The sequence below is a fragment of the Tupaia chinensis genome, unplaced genomic scaffold (genome assembly GCF_000334495.1).
Source record: "Tupaia chinensis unplaced genomic scaffold, TupChi_1.0 Scaffold144276_1, whole genome shotgun sequence".
NCBI classification, from domain to species: Eukaryota; Metazoa; Chordata; class Mammalia; order Scandentia; family Tupaiidae; genus Tupaia; species Tupaia belangeri.
Window position 1 is genome coordinate 2,087,918 of NW_006204133.1, and position 12,795 is coordinate 2,100,712.

Here is a 12,795-nt window from a genome sequence, read left to right on the forward strand (position 1 = left end):
ATTCCTGCCCAGGCACAACTTACAGTTTCATGGAGGGAATGCCAGTGAAAACAAATTCTAATTATATGTGATGAGTGGGAAGTGCTAAATGAAGATGCCAGAGAGGCCTCTGACTTGATTTCAGTTGTCAGAGAAGGCTTGGCTTAGCAAGTGGTATCCAAGTGCAGACAGGACTAAAGAGAAGGAGTTACAGAGTGGAAGAGATAGGGGTGATGGTCTCAGGTAATGGGAGCTGTGGAGAAGCCCAAGAGACAGAGAACATTTGTTTTTAGGAAGTTTATTGTGACTGAGGAGGGCATTAATGCTACTGAAGGAAGGGCCATAATTGAGTTAAGGATCTGAACTTCCTCTTGGGGAAATGGAAGGGTCTTTAGCAGAGGAAAGAGAGAGGATGAATTGGCTGCCTGTGGAGGGTAGTTGTAGAGAGGTAAGGCTGAGAAACTACGGCAGTTGGGAAGCAATATCTAGGTGGCTAGGACCCAGTGGCGACACTGGAGATTGATCCAAACAACGCTCTTTATAGAGTCAAGTCAACAGTATTGCATCATGTGGGACAGAGAGAGAAAAATAGCAAGAGTGATTCTTACAGGCCCAGTCTGGGGCCAGCTCTATAGCATAGTGGTTAAGCACAGCACACAAAAAGCTGGATTCCAAATGATCAACCAGGGTTTGAGTCCTGGCTCTGATGGCTTGAAAAATCACATCAGGCATGAATATGTACGTGCCCAAATTCTTGATGGGATGGAAAAATGGAGGGGAAAGGCTTTCTGTGTGACCATGCCCCATGGGGGTGTTTTCTCTGTCTCTCTTTCCGTCTCACTCTCTCTGATTGTTAAAGAATTCAGCCTGGATTAAGAAGGGGAAGAAAAATGAAAGAAAAAGTAGTCAAGGTCCTGTTCTTTAGGAGAATGTGCTAGGCGTCTGCTGCTAGAAAGCAAAGCCAAGGGAAAGGGAGAAATGTCTTTCAAGAGCATTGCATGGGCATGTGTTTGGTTCCATGTGTAACACTGCAAATTCTCATTACAAACCTGCAGGAAGGCAGTGCACTGCCCAGCATACTTGCCCTCCTTTGTTGACAGTAAAAGCAAGAATCATGGTGGTAAATGCCATAAATTCCAATTTCATCTTCAAAGCACATTGTATCTTTTATTCCTTAATTATTTCCTTGAACTGGAAGAGATCCTTAGCTATAAATGGGAAGAATAGCAAAATAGTTACCTAAAATCTCTCTCACTTCATGAGATATATAGCTTTTTGAGATTTGGACCTAAAATTTTATGAAAAAGTAGACAAAAATTATTTTGGAACTGAAAAGCAAACACACTTGAATCCTAACCCTCTTCACTGAGAATTTTAATTGACTCTTCCTCTTATGCTCTGTGCATGGCCACTTCTGTCTGGGCAGAATTGTGAAGCAGTGTTTGGCTTTGTCACTACCTCTTTGTTTCATTCATGACTTATGTATAGACTCTTTCTTCTTCTGGAACACAATGCTGTTTTGGTGTTCAGTGTTTCTTGGACCAGCATCAAATCTGTCACCTTGGAAATAAAGTACTGAGCAGAGAGGTTGCCCTAGCAACTCTTCATTACAAGATGCGAAATGGACCAGATAATTTTACCTTAGCTCTTTCAAAAAGATTAATTTATCACTAAGCCATGTACAGAATAAAACTACTTCAGCTATTTGGTGCATTTAGAATTCGAAGCTCTTTATTGCCAAGTGCTTTGAAAAAATGGAAATAGTTTGGGAAGGTTCGTCTGCATCATCGGAGAATCTACTTCATCATCCATCATCATCATCGCTATCGTAATGTCTCTTACAGCATCCCATCAAGGCTTTCTGCCTTGTCCTACTCTGGGTTCTGCACATAGCTTTGTGATCATATATCCTGAATTTGTACTCCAGATCTGTCATTTCCTCCTGAAGGGTCATGGCGAGGTTCCTAATCTGGTATGTGAGGTAGGTTCTGAGTAAAGCACTTATTGTCATTAAAGTATCTCCTGTAAAACTTAGAGCGACCTGCGAGGTGGTTATTCATCTCATTTAGCTGACAAGGAATGCCAGGTACAAAGAGATTAGGGATGCTTGTAAAGTCATGGCATTTTGTTGCCTTCAAATATAGCTTAATTTAATATAAAACTATATATCTCTACACATTTCTTAGAGAGTTTTTGCATCAGGGTGCATGAGCTTGCCAGAGAGAGACAGAGACAGTGAGAGAGAAAGTAAGAAATCACCCCTCAGGGAAATGGCCATGCCGCAATCCCTTTTCCTCCATTCCCTTCACAGGATCTAGAGCACACACACACACACACACACACACACACACACATACACACACGTGCTTGGTGTGACTTTAAAGCCACTAGGTCGGGGACTCGAACCACTGTTGGCCATGTGGGAATCCAGCAATGTTAACTGCTACACCATCTGGTGGTCCCTTCATTTGAAATTTTATTGTATCCACTTTCCTATATCTTTTACTATCATTTATAATAGTAACAGTAAAAATAGAAAGAAAAACAAAAAAATTAAAATCTTTGCCAGTTGCTTTGTGAAAATGGCATTTTATTTTATTATTTGTAATTTTTTCTTTATTTAGAGAGATTTTTGCTGTAGGCATGTGTGCTCACCAGAGAGACAGGGAGAGACAGGAAGAAAGAAGTCATCCCCCAGAGGGGAAGGCCATGCCACAATCCTTTCTACTCCATTCTCCTCCCGGATCTTGAACACACATGCACCCAGCGTGATTTTCAAGCCACCAGGTGTGGGACTCGAACCATAGTTGACCATGTGGGAATCCAGCAACATAAACACTACACCATTTGCTGGTCCCTTTACTTGAAATTTTTTTTACAGAGTTATTTATTTAACTTTATTTATTTGTTTCTTTGTTTGTTTATTAAATATGACTGGAGAGGGACAGAGTGAGAGAGAGAGAGAGAGAGAAAGTGAGAAAGCAAGCTGCCAGGTCCAGGACTTGAACTGCAGTCGGCCATGTCGGAATCCAGCTCCCTTAACCACCACACTGCCTGCCAGCACCCCTTCACTTGGAATTTTAAGTGTATTCACTTTTCTGTATTTTTTGCTATCATTTATAACAGTAACAGTAAAAAGCAGAAAGAAAAATGAAAAAAATAAGTCTTTGACAATTGCTATGTGAAAATGGCATTTCACTTTAATTTTTATTGTTTGTAAATAATTTTCTTATGTAAACTAAATCTGCCTCTTAAAGTCTTATTTATTTTATTCATATTCTTAGCAAACACCTCTAAAAATAACAGCTATACTTCACCTCAGGCTTCAATTACCAATAATTCAAATTTAGTGGGATAAAAACTTAGTTATGTTTTACAGTAAGATAAACATTTTAGGGACCTCATAGTGATAAAATGTGACACTCTGGGAGGCAATCCCACATAGGGAGATAACTGATTTAAGTCCAGAGACCTCCCTGATACATAGGGCACACGTTTGCCTACGATGTGGGATTGGCTAAAAGCTGGGTGTGGATAATGGCATCAAGACCCTGTTGAGGTTCTTTCTCTCTCAAGTAAACATTTTTTTAGAGAGAGAGAAATTGTTTCTATAGAATGTGTGTGCTCGCCGGAGAGACAGAGAGAGACAGAAAGCATGAAATTACCCCCCAGTAGGATAGCCACTCAGCAATCCCTTCTCCTTCATTCTCCTCTCGGGATTTTGGGAATGCACACACACATGCCTGGCGTGAGTTTTAAGCCACCAGGTCTGGGACTCAAACTACTGTCAACTCCGTGGGAGTCCAATGACGTAATCATTACTCCATCTGCTGGTCCCTCGACAAGTAAACTTTAAGCAGAATATACAAACTTTTTAAAAATGTGGGCCTTATTAATTTACATATAGTTTCAGTCTTTCACATAGTCAATAAATACTTTATGAATTGTACAAGAAACTCATATTGTAAAAGGAAATAAAGATCTACAGAGTTTGATATTCAGGAAGGTCATATAACAAGAACTACGATTAAATGTAAGTATCTACAGAAGAACTGAAAGAAAAAATGTGTAGAGAATGTCCAGCACCTGGCAGAGAGTAAGGATCAACACTATTTTTTTTAAGAATTATTTTATTGAACTTGATTATTTATTTATTTATTTATTTAAATTTGACCAGAGAGGGACAGAGTGAGAGAGAAGGAAAGTGAGAAGGCAAGCTGCCAGGTCCAGGACTTGAACTGTGGTCAGCCATGTGGGAATCCAGCGCCCTTAACCACCACGCCACCTGCTGGCTCCAGGCTAAACACTATTATCATTATTGATAAAGCTATTCTTGAGTGCAGCGGTTGCTTATGTAGTATCTCATCTAACATAATCAGCACAAATTGGCCTGTTCCTGAATTCCAGCAATTTCTTCTGCCCTTATGGTCAGTAACTAGCTCTCTCTCATCTCTCTCTCTCTCTCTCTCTCTCTCTCTCTCTACCTCTTCCTCTCTCATAATTAAAATCTCATCACAAAGGGTGTGATTATTAACATCAGTTTTGTACAGCTAACCTCAAGAGAACTGGAGTAGGTAGTAACTTGAGGCATTTTTATCAATATTGTCCAGAAGGCCCCATTAATTGGTTATGCTTGATTTACATTATAAAAGTAATAAGTAGACCATTTTCAAAGGTGCAGGGATTGGGTGGTTTTATTACCTCTTAAACAGAGCTCTCAGTTTCTCCTTTAACCTTGCTTCCTTCCCAGCTTGCTTCCTTATAGAAGCTGGGTGGTTGGGAACCAGCAGTTAGCGTAATGGCTATATCGCTGGACTCCCACGTTGTCAACCGCGGTTCGCATCCCGGACCTAGTGGCTTAAAACTCACACCAGGCGCATGTGCGTGCGTGCCCAAGATTCCGAGAGGAGAATGGAGAAGGGATTGCGGTGTGACCATACCCCCTGGGGGGTGATTTCTCGCTTTCTGTCTCTATGTCTCTATATCTCTCTCTGTCTGTCTGGCGAGCACACGCGCCCTATAGTGAAAACCTCTCCAAAAAAAAAGAAGCTGGGTGGCCATGATTCTGACCTCTCACCCCCCGCAAGTCCCTATGAGAATCCCCCTGTGACATCATAGTCACACTAAATTTGACATCATAAGGAGAATATCTCATGTGACCTCCATGCAACCACCATGTTATAAAAACCAAGACCGCAGACTGAAGGCCTGGAGTATGACTTTGGTTTTCCCTAAATCTGCATGCAGAAAGGAATGAGAGAGGGTGCACACACGCTCCATTTGGACTACTACCACACCGAAGAACGCTATGACCATGCAAGGCACAAAATCTAAATCCGCAAAAGAGGGAAGTAGCACACTAGCCAATGGATTCTCCTTACATATGTTGGCAGGAGTCGAGCCAATCATCGTGAAATGTTATTTTTGTTGCTAAGCGTGATAGGATATTATTTGCAATTGAGCTATAGATCAGCAAAGTCAGAGACCTATTTAAATGGATTTTTAAAGGGCTGTGCCTCACACCACTACAACTTTCACCACCAGAGTAGAGAAAAATGTGAAGACTTGGGACCAGCGGTTGGCGTAATGGCTATGTCGCTGGACTCCCATGTAGTCGACTGCGGTTCGAGTCCTGGACCCAGTGGCTTAAACTCACGCCAGGCGCATGTGTGTGCGTGCCCAAGATCCCGAGAGGAGAATGGAGGAGAAGAGATTGCAGTGTGGCCATTCCCCCGGGGGGCGATTTCTCACTTTCTGTCTCTCTCTGTCTTACTGGCTAGCACATGCACCCTATAGTGAGAAAAACCTCTCAAAAAAAAAAAAAAAAAAAAAAAGTGAAGGCTTTTCATTTTGTTAAGACTCCTTTCCCCCTCTGAAAGTTTATGATATGTTGTTCTATTTTGAGAGATTATGTCGTGTCTGTGTGTGTGTGTGTGTGTATGTGTGTTTAAATCTATCAAGCTTCATTCAGTTTCAAATCTGATCATTCCATCTTTTAACCCCCTGTTCAGGTCCCTTTCGTTGGCAAGGATTGTTTAGAAGCTACAGGCTGAATTCGTATAGCAAGTGTGGACTGTGAATCCTCTTAACCACATGTTTTTCTCCTTGGTTTTCCTAAATCTTTACCTATCATTGTGTTTGTTTTGGTATGGGTGGTTTAATTACAAAATTAACTTATGTAGCTTTAGAATATCAAACAATGTAGTAAGACGTAAAAGTACTAGCCCTCCTTTATGCAGGTCTTCTGCGTCACTCCTTCATATAATCAGTTTACTTAGGTTGCTTTTGAGGCTTTCTTTTAGATTCAATATGAGGCAATTTTACTATAATGTGTCTATGTGTGGATTTATCATTATTTTGCTGTGAGCTGACTGTTGATCAGAGGACTTATTTTTCAAACTGTAGGAAACTCAGCTGTTACAGCTTCAAATGTTGCTTGTCTGACAATATTTCAATTCTATTCTTTTAAATTTCTAATAAGACATACTGAAGTTTCTCAATTTTTCTATCTATATATCTATTAGCTATTTGTCTCTATGCTTTCTTATCTGTGCTATATCCTGGGAAAAATGCTATCGCCCTGGTCACCAGTTCTGTTTTTCAAATGTGTGTAATCTAGAATTTATTCTATTATTTTACATTGCGATTTCCATGTCTTTTCTATTTCCAAGATAGATTTGTTTCTCCCATTCATTTCTTCTTATGGAACTTTGGCTAGTTTTTGTACTTTTATATGGCTGTTGCATCTTTGTACAACCTAATCATAAGTAATTTTAATCATAGCTAAAGTAATTGTTTAATGGCTCATAAAAATAATTTCTTCTGGGAACCAGCAGTTAGCGTAATGGCTATGTCGCTGGACTCCCATGTAGTCGACCGCAGTTCGTGTCCCAGACCCGGTGGCTTAAAACTCACGCTGGGCGCGTGTGCGTGCGTGCCCAAGATCCCAAGAGGAGAATGGAGGAGAAGGGATTGCGGTGTGACCATCCCCCCTGGGGGGTGATTTCTCGCTTTCTGTCTCTCTGTCTCTCTCTGTCTGTCTGGCGAGTGCACGCGCCCTATAGCAAAAACCTCTCCAAAATAATAATAATAATAATAATAATAATAATAATAATTTCTTCTGTGGCCCAGGCACAGTGGCACAGTGGCAGCACATGCTCTTCAACGATGGAAGCCATACTGAAGGACGAGGTTCAATTCCTGGGTCAACCTGTACATGCCAGGTGCCCATGATTCTGTCTGGCTGGGAAAGGCTGAGAGGAGGATTATGGCATGAGATCCTATTAAGAGTGCTCATCTCCCGCTCTCTCTCGATAAACTATAAAATAATCTCTTCTCAAGTAAATTGACATTCTGATTGTTGATTTGCTTGGCTATTGTTTTTGGTATTTTGTTTGCGTGTGTGTGTGTGTACTTAGAAATTTTAGTACACTGGTTCATTTCAACAAGATTTTTTAAAAATCACTTTTTCTCATTCTCCTTCTGTTTTGCAGTTGCCTAAATCCATCCCATTAACCACCACTCTCCATGGGCAGTTAGAGCTCTGGTGCCATAGTGATACCATGGATATTACAGATTCAGAGAGGCTGGGTTTAGTTCTTAGTTGTGAGGCTGTGTCGGCGTCCTCTCTCAGTAGACAGGACCTTCTTTCAGGGGCGAGTGACCCTCATCCTGATGCTGAAAGAAAGAAGAAGAAACTAGTGCCCCACATTTCCAAAATGCCTATATGTTCCTTATGGTTGGATGCATATACAATTTTTAAATAATAGTATAGGTATTTTTCTCTTACACTTTGTTTTTATTTTTGTTTAAATATTAAGATATGGAATATAGCCTTCTGTAAACATGCATTTGTTTGTTCATCAACAAATATTTGCTGAGGGCATACTGTGTGCTGGGTACTACTGTAGGTGATGGGGTATAGTTGTGAATCCAAATTCCTGTTCCTATGGAGCTTACACTCTATTGTACCAGGAAGAGATAAGTAGCACGCAAATAGGCAAATATAAAATTGCAGCAGGTCAGCAGATGGTGTGGAGGTTAAGGAAACTGGGTACCACATGACCAACTGTGCATTTCGAGTTCTAGTCCCAGAAGCTTGAAAGACACATCAGGCATGTGTTCGTGCAGGACCAAAATCCCCAGAGGAGAATGAAGGAGAAGGGAGTGCTGTGTGGCCATCCCCCCAGGAGGTGCTTTCTTACTTTCCCTCTCTCCCTCTGTCTCTTATCTGTGTCCAGCAAGCTCATGCGCTTTATAGTTAGCTAGCCAGCTAAATCAATCTATCATCTATCTATCTCTATCTCTCTATCTCTATCTATCTATCATCTATCATCTATCTCTATCTATCTAGCCATCTATCTAGCCATCTGTCTATCTAGCCATCTATCTATCTAGCCATCTATCTATCTATCTATCTATCTATCTATCTATCTATCTATCATCTATCTCTATCTATCTAGCCATCTATCTATCTAGCCATCTATCTATACATCTATCTATCCATCTATCCATCTATCTATCTATCTATGTATCTATCTATCTATCTATCTATCTATCCATCCATCTATCTATCCATCTATCCATCCATCCATCTATCCATCTATCCATCTGTCTATCTATCATCTAAAAATTGCAGCTACTATTAGTGTAAAAGCACAGTCAGGGATAAAAGAATGATGGAGGGTTCCAGTTTTAGGGAAGATGGAATAAGCCATGCTCACCCTGTTTCTCGAATTGGGTACAACTATAGTATAAACCTTGGGTGGAATACATGGAGAAGCTATCACTGAACTTTGAAATTAAAATGGCCCCAAAACAATTGGATGGAGGAACAGAATTTGTTGTCCCATCAAACTAGCCATAGATTCACCATTGTTCTCCTGGAATTACCTGGCGTGGCATCAGAGGAATCCAAAATCCAGAAGAAAGCACCAAGTGCAAACAGAAAGAATGAAAAAAAAGGGGGGGGAGGGACCAGCAGCTAGCATAATGGCCATGTCGCTGGACTCCCACGTAGTCAACAGCAGTTCGCATCCCGGACCTGGTGGCTTAAAACTCACGCCAGGTGCGTGTGCGTGCGTGCCCAAGATCCCGAGAGGAGAATGGAAGAGAAGGGATTGCGGCATGACCATCCCCCCTGGGAGGTGATTTCTCGCTTTCTGTCTCTCTGTCTCTGTCTGTCTGGCGAGTGCACGTGCCCTATAGCAAAAACCTCTCAAAAAAAAAGAAAAAGGAAAAAGAAAAAAGAAAACGTTTCTCTTTTTGGTACTCTGCTTTTCTTACAGAATGTGGGTTTGTTGATCCCTAGTCTTTGTTTGACATGTATAAGAATCTCATAAATCAACAAGAAAAACTGGTCAAAAGGTAATAATTATAATCACCTACCCTGTAGAGAAAATCAGATGTAAAATAAATATCTGAAAAAGATGTCGGCTCAGCCACTGACTGAAACTGGAAGCCACCTGCCAACTGTGGTTTGAATCTCTAGCCTGATTAGCCTGGAAGCAGTCCAGGTGTGTGTGTGTGTGTGTGTGTGTGTGTGCGTGTGCGCGCACGCGCGCACGTGCGCATACCCAGGAGTCTACTGGGCTGGAGCACTGAAAGAAGGGGATTGTGGTGTGACAGAGCCCTATGGTGGGGGCTTCTCTCTTTATTTCTTGTGTATGCTTATGTGCTGTGTTGTGAAAGAAAGAGGAAGAAAAAAAGGAAACAATTGTTTAACCCCACTAGTAATTTACAAACAAAGCAACAAGGTCCTATTTTTCATTGCTGCTCTTACCAATTTGACAGAAACTTCTGGAGATAATTCTCAATTCTGACTAGTTTCCTGAAAAGTTTTTTCTTTTGTTTGTTTTAGGGTGTATGTGTGTGTGTGTGTGTGTGACAAGTTTTTTCTTTTGTTTGTTTTAGGGTGTGTGTGTGTGTGTGTGTGTGTGTGTGTGCACGCACATGTGTGTATGTTGATTATTTTGTAAATATGTAGCTTTGGGTCAACTGCAGTGGCACAACGGTAATGCAGAGCTCTGTGATGCTGAGCCCACATGGGTAGGTCCCAAGTTCACATCCTGAGGTCTCCCAAATGTGCTGAATGTGCTCACATGCCATGATCCGAGCTGGCTGACGCTGGGGTGGATCACAGCATGAAGCCTTTGTAGGGTACCTGACTCTCATCTTGCTTTTGCTCTCATATTTAAATAAACTTTAAAAAGTGAAAATAAATTAATAGATGGTTTTAACTGCTGGAAGGAAAATGTTAGCAATTATATCGCTCTTTTTTTCTCTGTCTGATGTACTATATATTTTTTATAATGTAGTGGTTCATGGTCAGAACCATCTTCTCCAGCTATGTAGATACCTTTTGAGGACCAGCACTAGCCTATCGAGTGACACTTTCCTTTCCTTTGGTACCAATCTGTAGGTGTTCCCTCTGGCACATGTGTGCAACGACACAAATAAGATGACATTAATTAACCCCCAAGGAGTCAAGCTCAATATTTACAAGCAAAAAGTGGAGCAGGCAATTAAGTCCTACGAAAAGTGAGTATTACTCCTGGCTGCTGGTTAATGGGTCTAGACTTTATCTCAGCTAGTTTTCTCTTGTTTCAGCTTAGACTTAGTTTTTTCATCTGAAAGATGTATTGGGTCATTGGAAAAGCCATGACACATTTTTGCATAGAAAAAAAAACAAAACAGAAAAATAGGCCATGACTTTTCTAACTATCCAGTATTTGGAAATGAGTCCAGTATCAGCGTCAGTATTTGCATCAGCAGCAGTAGCGGCTAACATGGGGCCTTCCTGTGTGCCAGGCACTGCATTGAATACGTTACCTAAATGTTTTCAACAGAATTTTACAGAAACCATCTTCAGTTTCCAAACTCTATAGAAATCTCATATTTTCATGAGATCCTTAAGGTTTTCCTTTTAGCAGAGCGATTTTGATTACTTGACATTTAACATTCTAAAGTATTAAAATTCCATAGTAATAAGAAAAAGGATATAAGTACATGGTATTATTTAAATATTTTTATTATATCACACACAAGATCATGAACAAGTTGACCCCAGTACAAATCGTATTCTCAAAAAGCCCCTGCGACTCCTGAGACAGACGTCCCTCCTGACGGGCAGGTGACCCAGCCACCACCACCCGTGTTCATGCCCTCCCTCCCGCCCCAGCACCTAATTAATCCTTGGTGCACTGCACTTAAACTTCGAGCTTGCCCGGCATCTTCAGGCAAGCCTGTTCTTGGTTCTGGAAGCTGTGCGGTGTGTCTTCATTCACTGCCACGTGGATGGGAAGAATGAAATAAAGTACATAAAAGTTAATGATGTGCCCAGGCCTGCATTCACTTGTCTGCTGTCATTTTGCAGTTTGTCTAGTGTGTGTTCAAAGCAAGTCTAAGGCTCGATTCCTGCTCACAGGAAGCACAGTCCAGTACAGTCCAGGGGCAGGCCCTTCCCCACTGAGCCCATCACAGGCCTTTCCAAACACCCTTAAACTCAAGCCTCTTCCCTGCCCTCACCTGAGAGTTGGAGCTATCTTCTGTGGGCTCTTCAGCCTCCTCCCAGGCTCCTTGGCACGTCTTAGTCTTTTCCTACCCTTTCTCTTTCTCTCACAGCAGGACAAACATTCCATGGCTCATACTTCCCTGTGGGACTGAGACTTTCAGGCAGGCCTTTCCCTGCCTCTGGCTTTACCCTTCCTCTTCCAGTTATGCTACAGCTCCTCAGCTGGGTATTTCCTTCCTTCTTACCTCACTGCCCATGGTCCTCCTCAGAGGGGCCTGGGGTCTGTGGTTTGTTGACTGTCTCTGCCCCACTGGAACGTCAGCTCCCAAAGCCAGGGGTTTGACCGTCCTTATTTTCTCCGTCATCTTCTTTATTGCTTCCCACCAGGTACCCGTGTGTGTGTGTGTGTGTGTGTGTGTGTGTGTGCGTGTGCATGCATGCATGTACCCTTCATAGTGGGGATCAGCCTTTTGCCACAAAATGAAGTATTGCTACTAAACTATTATTGTTGATTTTTTTTTAAACAGGCGCTTGAATAAAATTGTTTGGCGAGCATTATCTCAAGAAGAAAAAGAAAAGTAAGCCATTCTATTCCTCCCCCGCTTTTTATTTCAGTGAAATTCACATAATTACAATGAACCATTTTTAAGTGTGTGATTCAATGTGATTTCATCTAAATGTTTTGCAAACCATTACCTTTCTTTCATTTAAATTTTTTTTCATCAGCCTAGGAAAACATCTTTTACCCATAAAGTAGTATTAATCTCTCTCCCATCTCCCCCACCTCCAGTAACCACTACTCTGCTTTTCTGACTCTAGAATTTTGCCCATTCGGGACTTCTCATATGAAAGGAATTATACCAGATGTGACCTTTTGTATCTGGGCTCTTTTTCTTAGCTAATGTAAAAATTTAACATTTTCAAGGTTCATGTAAGTTGTATAATGTGTCAGTACTACATGGTGTATATATGGTCTGTGTACATGTGTGCATGCATGTGTGAGCTTTCCAAGGCTCTCCCTTCCCTGGGGGGCTGCCTTCCCAGCAGACCTTTTCTTGCTTCCCAGCTTTGTTTCTCCCTTTCCTGTTGTGCTGCAGCTCTCAGCAGGGTCTTTCATCCTTTCTTGCCTCAGTGCCCATGGTCCTTCTCAGACAGGCCTTTACGTGAGCCTCAGCGCACTCCCAGCTTCTGCACAGGCCTACAGGTTGTTAGCTGTCGCTGCCCCCCTATACAGGGTCTTCAAAAAGTTCATGAAAACGTCTGTTATTAAAAAGCTATAGATTTCAAAAATGTTTGACCCCAAA

At 41.6% G+C, this 12,795-nt stretch overlaps 1 protein-coding gene across 3 annotated transcripts in view; it reads left to right on the forward strand.

Moving 5' to 3' along the window:
* VWA3B (von Willebrand factor A domain containing 3B) overlaps positions 1–12,795 on the forward strand; it is a 288,347-nt gene that overhangs the window by 220,446 nt on the left and 55,106 nt on the right. For all 3 annotated transcript variants that reach the window (XM_027767524.1, XM_027767525.1, XM_027767526.1), the window contains 2 exons: positions 10,400–10,518; positions 12,019–12,069. In XM_027767524.1, the coding sequence (XP_027623325.1) occupies positions 10,400–10,518; positions 12,019–12,069 (170 nt within the window). The remainder of the gene's footprint in view (positions 1–10,399; positions 10,519–12,018; positions 12,070–12,795) is intronic.